The sequence below is a fragment of the Rhincodon typus genome, chromosome 8 (assembly GCF_021869965.1).
Source record: "Rhincodon typus isolate 14 chromosome 8, sRhiTyp1.1, whole genome shotgun sequence".
NCBI lineage: Eukaryota > Metazoa > Chordata > Chondrichthyes > Orectolobiformes > Rhincodontidae > Rhincodon > Rhincodon typus.
In genome coordinates this window covers 9,380,833-9,394,120 of record NC_063339.1, presented here as the reverse complement: position 1 = coordinate 9,394,120, position 13,288 = coordinate 9,380,833, and the positions used below count along the sequence as shown (strand labels likewise).

The 13,288-nt window shown below is 43.8% G+C and overlaps 1 protein-coding gene across 1 annotated transcript in view; it reads left to right on the top strand.

Annotated features, from left to right (window-relative positions):
- The window catches only part of nrxn3a (neurexin 3a), a 1,856,693-nt gene that overhangs the window by 1,128,600 nt on the left and 714,805 nt on the right, over positions 1-13,288 (top strand). Inside the window, 1 exon segment of the mRNA XM_048600025.1 lies at positions 9,510-9,543. Coding sequence (XP_048455982.1) covers positions 9,510-9,543 — 34 coding nt within the window.

Here is a 13,288-nt window from a genome sequence, read left to right as displayed (position 1 = left end):
TCCCACCTCAAGCCCCACCCCCATCTCCTACCTACTAACCTCATCCCACCCCCTTGACCTGTCCGTCCTCCCTGGACTGACCTATCCCCTCCCTAACTCCCCACCTACACTCACCTTTACTGGCTCCATCCCCACCTCTTTGACCTGTCTGTCTCCTCTCCACCTATCTTCTCCTCTATCCATCTTCTATCCGCCTCCCCCTCTCTCCCTATTTATTTCAGAACCCCCTTCCCCTCCCCCATTTCTGAAGAAGGGTCTCGGCCTGAAACGTCAGCTTTCTTGCTCCTCTGATGCTGCTTGGCCTGCTGTGTTCATCCAGCTCGACACCTTGTTATCTCTTGTTTGAATGTATGTTACTTTGCAAGAGTTTGTTTCATTTCTTTTTGAATAGGAAACACTTTTAAATGAATTGAGTGGTCGAGAATCCAGATTTGAAAACCACGTTTGCTCACCGCACAATCCCGAGTTCATAAAAACCCATAGAAGTGCAGATGCTGCAAATCAGGAACAAAAATAGAAGCTGCTGGAAAAGCTCAGCAGGTCTGGCAGCATCTGTGAAGATAAATCAGAGTCATCGTTTTGGGTCCATTCTGAGGAAGGGTCACCAGATCCGAAGTGTTAACTCTGATTTTTCTTCACAGAGGCTGTGAGACCTGCTGAGTTTATCCAGCAACTTCTGTTTTTAATTCCAAATTTATGTTTAATTTTTAAAAATACTTTGTGGAGTCAATGTGCTCTCAAATTTTCACAGGATGCCTTTTGTTCACCTTCCTTGGCTCCCAGTGAAGTAATGTTTCACTGTTTAAAATCCCATATTTGTATTCACATCTCTCCATAGCCATGACGCCCTCTTTCCTTGTGATCTCGTCCAGCTCAACAATTCTGTACCCTCATTCAATTCTGGCTTCTTTCACAACTCTGATTTTCATCTCTCCACCATTGCTGGTTAAGTCTCCAGCTGCCTAAGGTTAAATGATTGTGCAATGTTCTGCAATATTCAAGACCTCTGAAGTACCGAAACAGTCCACATTCAAGGGCAGCAAGATCTGGACAACAAACAAATTGACCATTGCTTCTTGGCATTTGACTGTGTAGTCATCACTGAATCCCCCACTGTCAACATCATGGGAGTTACCGTTAGCCAGAAACTGAACTGGACTTGCCATATAAATGCAGTCGCTACAAGAGTAGGTCAGAGGCTAGGAATACTGCTGTGAATAACTCACCTCCTGACTCCCCAGAGCTTGTCCACCATCTACAAGGCACAAGATGGGAGTGTGATGGAATACTCTCCACTTGCCTGTATGAGTGTACCTCCAACAACACTTGATACCATCTAGGACAAAGCAGCCAGCTTGATTGGTGCTCATCTAACACCTTCCATATTCGCTCCCTTCACCACCGACACACAGTGACAGCACAGCATACTGTCTACAATATCACTGCAGCAACTCACCAAAGGTTTTTCATCAGAAGCTTCCAAACCTACAATTTCTACCATGTGGAGGGACAAAGACAACAAATGCCTGGCATATCACCACCTGCAAAATCTCCCTCCAAGCCACACGGATCCTACCTTGGCAATAAATCACCATTTCTTTAAAGTTGCTGGGTCAAAATCCTGGAATTCCATCCCTAACAGAACTTGAACTGCAGCAGTTCAAGAAGACAGCTCACCACCACCGTCTCCTGGGCAATAAATGCTGGCCTACTCAGCAAAGTTCACATTCTATGAAGGATATTTTACCAAGTTCCCTCTCTGCGCCTCAGTTGCTCTCTTTCCACTTCTAAATCATTTCTTAAATATTTGACAAAGCTTTTGGCTATCTACTCAAATATCTCATTATATAACCCAGAGCCAAGTTCAATTTGATACAGTAATTACTCCTGTAAAGCCCCTTGAGGCTATTGTTTCACTGCATTAAAGTCTCTAACACTAATATAAGATGACAGGATCTAAAACCAGTGGATTCACTGAAGTCAATTCACAGGATAATGCTTCAGGGCACAGTGGGCAGTTAAATCAGTACTGCCCATCTCCTGCCTGTTCCAGGGTTGACCCTAGCTCTTAGCATAAAGAAAGCAATTTTACGTAGCTTCCTCAGACATAGAGTTCTTGTATTTTTCTGAACTTTGTCCTGTGCTACCAGCTGTCACTGCTTAGGACTCTGCTTAGGTCCTGCAGCTTGTTAACTTCCTTATTGTGTTGGAATGTTCACTTAGTTTTAATATTTCTTGTTAATCAGATTGGCAATTCCAGTCTTTCTTAAATCTGAAAACAATGCCACATGCATTAAGCATTTAAACCTTGTAACCCATTATAGTGAGACGACATAAGCTGTTTAGATTTTTAACTAACCATGGCCTATTAACCACACATATGCATGACCTTTTGATGAGAACAGATTCAGCCTCAATGAAGAGTTCAATGGATTGCCAGGACCATAGACTCACATGAAGGATAGCTGCCTGATAAACTATAAAGGGGCACCTCAGACTCTGTTGAATTAGAGCCTCTCACCACCCAAGAGACTTGTCGTAGTAATGTTTTGGCAGTAACACAATATCAGGAGACAAGGGCTGAGGGTGCATGAAGTGCATGAAGACTTGTCACCAAGATTTCTATCTTTCATTCTGCTGACGGATAACAATTTCAGCGTTGTTTAAATATTCAATCAGGCATGTGTTGTGAAGAATTGGAAATGGCCTGCAGTGTGTCGTCATTCTGCTGATATGCATAAAACCATTTGAGCTTCAGGATGTCACAGATTGAATGAGTCTCCTGTAACTCACCGTGACCCATCTATTACCCAATAATAAACCAGTCTAGGCAAACAAAATTGGATTTAAACTTCATTAATTGTTTACAAAGGAATTTACACCCATCAATATAGGACAGGCAGCCAAACATCCATCGATTAGCATGTAATGAAATTTAGGCATTGTTTAAAGACTTTAGTGTCACAGCAATCATTTTCCCCCTCACAAAAATGCTAATGTATTCTACCTCAAAAATCTTGCAAGCAGAAATATAATTCACAGCAAGTGGACAGAAAGGATTTTGAAATAGGAGGACAATATAAGCAATTACTCAGTCCTCATCAACAATCCCAGTATTTTTTCAAAATCTGTTATCCATTAGTTAGTATTAAACAAACACACATATACGTCTTTTTAGAGCTAGCCTCAGCTTCAGTTGCTGTTCTGCATTGGTTTATGCACAAGATGGGTGTGGAAAGCTTCCGATGCTTTTCATATCACAGGCCCCTTCCCAAAATTGACCCTTAACTACAATTGGGTCGGCCTGTTCTTAATGCATCAGTGTGACTTTCCATTGCCAATGTTGGGTGTGTTACTGTGTCTGTTACTGAAGTGGCCAATTTGATGGCAGTTTGAGCTGGATTATTGGCAGTGTTGTGCAGTGGGCCTGTATCCAACCGGGAATTTGGGTTGAACCATTCAGAGTTATTTTGATGGAAAATCTTGCACTCTGGATAGAAATGACTGAGCACCTTTGGTGAAATAAAGAGAGAAGAATTTGTGTTCATAAAGTGCCCGTTGCAATCTAGACCTGGCCCAAAGAACTTCCTACCTAAGGAAACATTTTGAAGTACAGTTTGAAATGTAGAAAGTAGGATCAGGAGTAGGCGAGACAACAAGGTGCAGAGCTGGATAAACACAGCAGGCCAAGCAGCATCATAGGAGCAGTTTGCACTGCCATTTAATGTGATCTTAACTCAATGACATTTGGATAAGTACCTGAAAAGGAAAGGTTTGGAGGGATATGGGCCAAACACAGGCAGGTGGGACTAGTTTAGTTTGGGAACATGGTCGGCATGGACTGGTTGGACCAAAGGTTCTGTGTCCATGCTGTATAACTCTATGACCCATCCTCAATATCAATTCTATACTCCTGCTCTCTCTCCTTACACCTTCAGTGTTGAGAAATTTTATCCGTCTCACTTTAAGCGTTTTCATGAGTTCATGTCAGTATTGTCATGATTCTGTGCTTGGGGAGGTGTAACTCATTCTTTTAGGGGATAGATATTTAAGTCAAGAAACTGGGGTAAACAAGTCATTTTGAGGTTGAAATAAAAGGTGGAATGATTTAGGGCATAATTATTTGCCAAAGTCAGATCTGTGTTTCAAAGATCTGTGGATTGTAGGGGTAAGGTATAACAGGGGAAATGTAAGATCTGCACTAATTTGTGCTTCTGCAAGTCAGTAAATTATAGAGATTAAATTCTGCAATGACAGCACAGCATGTCAGGGGCGGCTGTGGAAGAATTGTAGGTTTGTAAACTCAAACAGACGATGACAAAAGCAATGGAAGAGGAAAATTAATAACATTACTAATAAAACAACGAAAGGAAAGGTGGCCAAGAAAGGGAGAGGAAAGCTCAATGCAATTTTGCTTACTTATCAAGCAATGAACTTTTTCTTGTAACCTGTCAAGGGTTTTAAAAGCGTATTTAAAAGCTAGGAACCATAGCAAGGGAGAGGTTTACAACTTTAACATGGTCTTTAAGGATCGTAAGGGCTTTGGGGAATGATGAGGAGCTTGTCATTAGACACACTGGTGTCTTAAAGACAAAGTGAGCAATGAATGAGGAGTGGGACTTTGTGCAGTAGGGAGACAGTGATGTTAATAATGGAAGGACAAAAGGTACGCTGGCCATCAGAGGTAGGAGAGGAAACTAATGGCTACAGTTCACAGATTCACAGAATTGTTTTAATGCAGAAGGAGGCCATTAGACCCATCGTGCCAGCACTGTCTCATCAAATGAACATTATGACTCAAAAGTTATTGAACTCTAAAGTTATTGAAGACTGGGTCCCCGCTAGAAGATTCTGCAGCCTCTGGGACTCTTTAACAAGTTGGGTTGGCATGGTGGCTCAGTGGTTAGTACTGCTGCCTCACAGCACCAGGGACCCTGGTTCAATTCCACTCTCAGGCACCTGTCTGTGTGGAGTTTGCACATTCTCCCTGTGTCTGTGTGGGTTTCTTTCAGGTGCTCGGGTTTCCTCCCACAGTCCAAAGATGAACAGGTTAGGTTATTGGCCATGCTAAATTATCCATAGTGTCCAGGGATGTGTAAGTTAACCATGGTAAATGCAGGGTTACAGGATAGGCTGAGGGGGCTGGGCCTGGGTGGAATGGGTTTTGCATGGTCCAAGAGGACTCAATGGGCCACATGGCCTGTTTCCATACTATAGAGATTCTACTAAGTTCAGTAAACTTTAGAGCTTTATTCTGTCCTCCTATGTTTTTCACCCACCTCTACACCCCATCCTATTCTGATATGAAAACTGAAAGAACTGCGGATGCTGTAAATCAGGAACACAAGCAAAAGTTGCTGGTAAAGCTCAGCAGGTCCGTCAGCATCTGTGAAGCAAGAATCAGAGTTAACATTCCGAGTCTGGTGACCCTTCCTCAGTTCTGATGAAGAGTCTCTGGGCTCGAAACGTTATCTCTGTTTTTCCCCACAGATGCTATCAGACCTGCTGAGTTTTGCCAGCAATTTCTATATCTTTCAATTACTACCTGAAACGTATTCAAAGACTGAGCTTTCACAGCCCTCTGGGATAGGAAATTCCAAATATTCACAACCCTCTGGGGAAGCTGAAAGGTCTGAAGGTGGATAAATCACCTGGACCAGATGGACTACACCCCAAAGTTCTGAAGGAGATATTTGAGGAGATTGTAAAGGCATTGGTTGTGATCTTTCAGGAATCACTGAAGTCAGGGGTGGGGGGGGAGGTCCAGAGGACTGGAAAATTGCCAATATTACACCCCTCCTTAAGAAGGGATGAAGGCAGAAAATAGGAAACTATAGACTGATTAGCCTGACCTCGGTCATTGGTAAGATTTTAGAGTCCAATATTAAGAATGAAATTGCAAAATAATTGTAAGTGCTTGGTAAATTAGGGCTGAACCAGCACAGCTTTGTCAAGGGGATGTGAGGCCTGACTAATCAATTTGAATTATTTAAGGAGGTGATGAGAAAGCTAGACAAAGGAGAGCCAGTAGATGTGATCTATTTGGATTTCCAGATGGCCTTTGATAAAGGTGCCACACAAGAGGCTGCTAAATGAGATGAAAGCTCATGGTGTCAGGGGCAAGGTACTGGTATAGATAGAGCTGTTTGGCAGAAGGCAGTGAGTAGGGATAAAGGCGTCCTTTTAAGGATGGCAACTGGTGACTAGTGGAGTTCCACAGAGGTCCATGTTGGAACCACAACTATTCACATTATACATTAACAATCTGGATGAAGGAGCTGAGGGCATTGATGCTAATTTTGCAGATGACACAAAGCTGGTGGAGGGGCAGGTAGTGTTGAAGTAGTGGGGAGGCTGCAGAAGGACTTGGACAGGCCAGGACAGTGGGTAAAGAAGTGGCAGTTGGAATACAACATGGGAAAGTGTGAGGTTATGCACTTTGGTAGGAAAAACAGAGGCATAGACTGTTTCATAAAAGGCTTTGGAAATCTGAAGCACAGAGGGACTTGGGAATCCTCGTTCAGGTTTCTCATGAGGTTAATATGCAGGTTCAGTTGGCAGCTAGGAAGACAAATGTACTGTTAGCATTCATTTCGAGAAAGCTAGAATATAAGTGCAGAGAATTAGTACTGTGGCTGGAAAAGGCTCTGGCTGAACCATATTTGGAATACTGAGAGCAGTTTAGGGTCCCATATCTAAAGAATGATGTGCTGGTGTTGGAGGGTGTCCAAAGGAGGTTTGTAAGAATGATCCCAGGGGTAAAGGGCTTGTTATATAAGGAGTAGTTGAGGACTCTGGATCTTTACTTGATGGAGTTTAGAAAATAAGGGGGATCTGACTGAAACTTACAGAATACTGAGAGGCCTGGATAGAGTGGATGTGGAGAAGATTTTTTCACTAGTAGGACAGTCTAGGACCTGAGGGCACAGCAAGTGAAAGGACATCCCTTTAGAACTGAGATGAGGAGGAATTTCTTCAGCCAGAGGGTGATGAAATCTGTGGAACTCATTGTCGCAGAGGGCTTTGGAGGCCAAGTCATTGAGTCATTAAGACAGAGATAGGTCTTGATTGGTAAGGAGATGAAAGGTTATAGGGAGAAGGCAGGAGAATGGGGTTGAGAAATATGATCAAATGGCAGAATGGATGGGCTGAATGGCCTAATTCTGCTCCATATCTTATGGTCTTATAGCCTCTGAGTAAAAGAATTCCTCCTCAACTCAGGCCTAAGTCTTGCTATCTTCTATAGAGTTTTATCTTCACTCATGGAGGTGATTGGCTGTGTTTTAAGGCCCACTGCCTTGTTACTTTATGAAAAGGCTGTCACGAGATTCACTGAGCAGCTGAGTCTCCGTCTGCTGGATGTGAAATACTTCCTGAAGAACAGTGAGAGTGGGAGAGAGGGTTATGGTGTTTGGATTCGGGGGTGGGGACAGCAAGAAACAGGGAAGGCAGAAGGCACGTAGCCCCTTATTGCCAGGTGCGCTGGAGTCAAGACATCTTGTTGCAATTGTACAGAGCCTTGTTGACACTGCAACAAAAACAGAAGTTGCTGGAAAAGCTCAGCAGGTCTGGCATCATCTGTGAAGAAAAAAATCAGAGTTAACGTTATGAGACCGGTGACCCACAGATGCTGCCAGACCTGCTGAGCTTTTCCAGCAACTTCTGTTTTTGTTCCTGATTTACAGCATCGGTTTTTGTCTTGTTGAGACTGCACCTGGAACATTTGGTACAGTTTTGGTCCCCTTACCTAAGGAAGCATGCACATGCAGTGGAGAAAGTGCAAAGGAGGTTCACCAGAGGAAATTCCTGTTGTGATGAGCTTGATCTGTAAAGACAGATTGGGGAAACTGGACCTGCCATCCCTCGAGTTTCGAAGGGTGAGAGGTGGTCTCATTGAAACATATAAAATTCTTACAGGACATGACAAGGCAGGTGGGTAGGACGTTTCCTCTGGCTGGTGAGTCTAAAACCCAAGGATAAAGTCTCAGATAAGGAGCAGGCCATTTAAGGCTGAGATGTGGAGGAATTTCTTCATTTAGAGGATAGTGGAATCTTTGAGATTCACTAACCCCTGGAGGACTGTGAAGGTTATTGAGCAGACATAAGTTGATAGGTTTCTGGATGCAAATGACATCAAGTGATATAAGGATCCTGCTGGGAAGTGTTTTCGAGGTGATCCAGTTATTTTCTGATTGAATGGTAGATCAGGCTCAACAGGCTGAATGGCCTACTCCTGTTCTGATGTTCTTTCAATTCCTACCTCCATCACTCAGACAAGAGAATAACTTGTCATTCAGTTAATAATTGTGAAACCTCGTACTTTGAAAATGACAATTGTTTTTTTTTTCTCTGCATTGCAAGTCACTATTTCAAAGCATATTCCTGGATGTGAAATGTATTGAGCCTTTTTCAATTGATGTCATAAGAAACTACATAAAAATTTGCATTTATCTAAAGTGATCTGGAGCTCACGGCCTGATAGAGTAGTGGAAGCAGATTTATTATTAAGTTTGAAAAGGGGATTGGCCGAAAAAGGGAATAAGAGCAGGGTTTTGGGACTAACTATTCAGCTCTTTGAGAGACCTAGCACAGGCCTGATGGACCGAATGGCTTCCTTCAGTGGTCTGTTGTGCTGTGATTCAATTGTGATGTTTGATTCGATCCTGTGGAATCTCTGTGGAGGATCTTTACCAAGAAAGTCCTGAGTGGGAGTCAAGTTCAAGCTTTGAATTGAAGCATAAATTAACTTCTGGGGGGTCAGGGGAACATGTTTAATGCTCCCAGGTGCTGCACTGTAAAGTGTGCTTTGGGCTGACATTCAAACAGGGACAAAGACAAATCAAGAAGGGAACGCATCTGTCTCAATTGAGCGTGCTGGCTCAATGCGGGATATTAGATCAAAGGGAATTACCATACTGTAATCAATGCATGTGGTGTGAGATTCAGCTGATGAATGTCTCAGTCTGAGTTTTGAACCATATCTTGGCCGTCACACAGCTACAAACTTGTATGTTTTCGAATGTGCATCTGTCTGCAGTCAAACATCACAGCAATTTGCATTGACACCGAGTTGAGATATGCTCCCGATTCAGACACTTGGAAGATGCAGAGATTTTGGTCAGTTGAATCTTAAATAGGTGCTCTTTCTAGAAAGTTGTCATGCAAAATCTAGCCTTGCAGATTTCCATAGAGAGGTTAATATCCATCTTGAAAATCCTATGTAAAGAAGAGAGTGAAATTCCAAATCCCTGCATGCCAGTGTGCAGATCCAGAGGCTAGTTTTTGATGAGGTGACTGGTTACAGGAGATGGGATCCTGGTCTAATGTCACACTCCCTCAACACTGCACTGTAATGCCAAGCTTGGACTCTTATGGTCAAGTTTTGCAGGGGGCTTGAACTCAAAATCTCTTGATTTCGAGGCTGTTATGCTACTAACTGAGCCACAACTAACACTAAGGGAAGTCACTGAGAAACTCAAGGATAGTAGTAGGTCATTCAGCTTCTCGAGCTTGGCCCTTCAATAGGAGAGAAGGCACCTCAAGGTGGAGCATCCTTTGATGATTTTATTTTAACTTTAAAAGCGTATGCTGCTATGTCCTTCTGAATGAATCAGCTGCAAGTTTAAGGTGACAGGGTGCCAGAGCACTGACCCCATCTACCTCTCTGCCCAGTTTGTTTCTGCTATCCTTGCACTGGCTTGGCTACAAATTCCAGAGGGCTCTGCCAGTGTACTGAACAAGAACTAGTGGCCACAAAGCAATGCCTTCATAGGCCTTGTAATTGCTTTATCAGACTACGCATGACTTGAGGCAAAGACCCTGCTCCAACCCCCACTCCCCAAACCTGCTTCTACCAAAAGAATCCAGATTTGGGGATGTGCCAGCAACCTGGCACACTACTCTTCAATGGCAATTTCCTTGCCCACCCACTTTCCCAATGCCTTTCAAAACATCCTCCCCATGTTATCGTGGACAGTGTTCCCTCAGCACAAATCACCTTTTTGTTTCCAGGGTTTAAAAGTTTCTGGACCTCAGAACCTTCCAGCGGTTGTTTGCAGATGCCCCATTCTCCTCGACGTGATAGACATTTCACCGTCCTGTGGTGTGAAGAGGGTTAACTTTTGTAGCTTTCGTTTCTTGCATGAGGGTGACCTCAGTGAACCTTATGCCTTGGCTGGTGATGTCCCATTGTGGAATTGTTCCAGGAAAGTGTCATCTCTTGCTTAACCTGTAAATATAACTCAATAAAGACTGTATTCCAACTGTTTATCTGTGCACAGCTACTGCTTGATTGAGTCAACAACAATCCAAATCCCATTAATTCCAGAGGATTGCAAATTGCAGACTCAAAATCAATTTAAGAACTGTTTCACGACTTCAGCATTTTTTTCTTTGGAAGTAAACCGAAATATAGCATTTCAAATATTTAGGAGATTGTTGTGTGCTTATCTTTGCTAAATGTAATGATAAAGTTAGCGCAGCGCTGTGACTTATGACATTGCAGTTAGCAGTGACAGAATTTTACTTGGATGACAGAAGCCTATGGAACAAAAGGAGGCCATTTGGCACTTTGTGACTTGTGATAGCTTTTATTGAAAAACCTACTCATTAGTCTCTCGGAGCCTACCCTTTCCTCCACACACCTACAATGTAATCCCCGAGAGTTTTTATTTAGTATATACTGAGGTGTCTTGTGTTCCAGTGGTTAATGTCACCCTGGCACTCTGGATTCAAGACCCTCCCAGCACTTGATGGCCAAGGAAGATGCATTCATATAATCATCATCATAGAATCCCTCCAGTGTGCGAGCAGACCATTCGGCCCGTCGGGCCCCCACCGCCCCTCTGAAGAGCATCCTTCCCAGACTCATCCCCCTTATCTTATCACCGTAACCCCACATTTCCCATGGCTAGCCCAACTACTCTGTACATCCCTGGACACTATGGGCAATTTCCCATGGCCAATCCACCTAGACTGCACATCCTTAGACTGTGGGAGGAAACCGGAGCACTCAGAGGAAACCCACGCAGACACGAAGAGAATGTGCAAACTCACACAGACAGTCGCCTGAGGGTGGATTGAACCTGGGTCCCTGGCGCTGTGAGGCAGCAGTGCTAACCAGTGACCCATCATTGCACATCTTTAGACTGTGGGAGGAAACCAGAGCACCCGGAGGAAACCCACACGGACACAGGGAGAATGTGCAAACTCCACACAGACAGTCGCCCAAGGGTGGATTGAACCTGGGTCCCTGGTGCTGTGAGGCAGCAGTGCCAATTACTGAACCATGTAATCGAAGGGATATGTGAGCCTCTACAATCATTATCCATAGACCCAGGCTGCAACACAGCAAATTGAATTCGCCGAGTGCACCAAAACACAAAAAGTAGGAGTAGGCCCTTTGAGCCTACACCTCCATTCAATATGATCAACTCAGTGCCCTGTAACTGTTTTCACCCCATACCTTTTGATCACTTTAGCCCTAAGAACTATATGTTACTGGTTCTTGAAAACATTCAATGCTTTTGCCTCAACTGCTTTCTGTGGCAGAGAATTCCACAGGTTCACCACTCTTTGGGTGAAAACATTCTCATCTCAGGCCTACACTGTATTCTTAAACTATAACCTCTGATTCTGGATCCACTGTCATTGGGAACATCCTTCCTGCAGTCGCCCCACCTGGACCTGTTAGAATTAATAGGTTTCCATGGGATCCTCCTTCGTTCTTGCAGAGAGACCACCACCAAAGTACTTGAAAGGGATTAAATTGCCGAGGTGTAGGGAAAGGGCAGAGACCTTGTCAAGTGGCCTTAAGACTAACACGACTGAAGCTGGAGTTAGGTGCGGATGGCTTGGTGGGAGGCTGCGGGTAGTGGGAGGGGGGCGTGTCTCAAGGCCTGGCTGGGATCAGGAGCCTCAGGTTCAGGGACGTCTGAGGTTTCATGATGCGGCGAGTATGGGTGGAGACATGGGGAGGGGGAATTGGAAGCCCTGGGGCGGGAGTAAGCCTGGTAGTTAGATGCCTGGATGTGGGGGTGTGGAGGTGAGTTATGGGTACGGGACACAGGCAGAGATGGAACTGGATGGAGGGGTGTGGGAATGGATGAGTGGCCAAGGTGATTGAGATTTGGAGACTTTGGACAAAAGGTAGTTATCTGGGGTGGTGTGGAAGGCAAGTTCATGACCTGGGGAACGGCGATACTGAGGGGCTATCAACGGCATTGGGAGAGGGCAATCAGAAACTGAGATAAGTTGATTGGACATCAGTGGTAGAGGAGATCAGAGGCATTTTAGGAAAGATCATGGGAGTGATTGGAAAGATTGAGGAGACCAATGCAGAATATAATTGCCCCATAAGAAAAATGGACAGGAGTAGGCTGTTCAGCCCATCTAACCTAGTCTGCGATTCAAGAGAGTTATGGATCTTTGAAGGTGTGAAAATGAAGGACAGTATAGTTGTTCCATTTAGGCCCAGGAAAGATCAAGAGGGATGCCAACTGTGAGCCACAGGAGAAGGTTGAACCATGAAATCAATTAACAGTGAGGGACCAGAGTTGTACAGAACCATCTCTTAAGATTAAATAGATAAGAAAGAGCTACTTCATTGCATCAAGTCCATCTCGTTTGTAGGAGGAGTGAGTTTCAAAGGCTGAATGAGCTTTTCTGGTTCCATCCCGTTATTTGTTTCTCAAAATATTTCATTCTGCTCGTTATAAAATAAATATTAAAAAATGTAAATTTTACTCAGTTGAGCCATTCTGTTGTGCTGACTTTCTTATGTAACATTATGACAAGTGCAACATCATTTATATATCTTGTGAAAGCATAGAAAAGGGTTTATTTTCTTTTAAAATGATTTATTCACAGGATATGGGTATCACTGACTTGGCCAGCATTTATTGCCCGTCCCTAACTGCCCACAGGCACACATCTGGAGTCAAATGTAGGCCAGATCAAGTAAGGATGGTAGATTTCCATCTCTAAAGGGCATTAGTGAACCAGTTGGGCTTTTCTGACAACTGTCTGGTTATGTGCAACCTTTTTTAATTTCAGATATTTCAAATTCACATTTCACCATTTGCTATGGTGGAGTTCAAATCCAGAACTTGAACCTGGCATTCTCGTTTACTAACCAGTGACATGGCCACGGTGCCACCACCTCTTCTTCAGAAGGTCTTTATTTTTAAGAACAAAAACAAAGTTGCTGGAAAAGCTCAGCAGGTCCGGCAGCATCTGTGGAGGAGAAAACAGAGTTAACGTTTCGGGTCCGGTTACCCTTCCTCAGAAC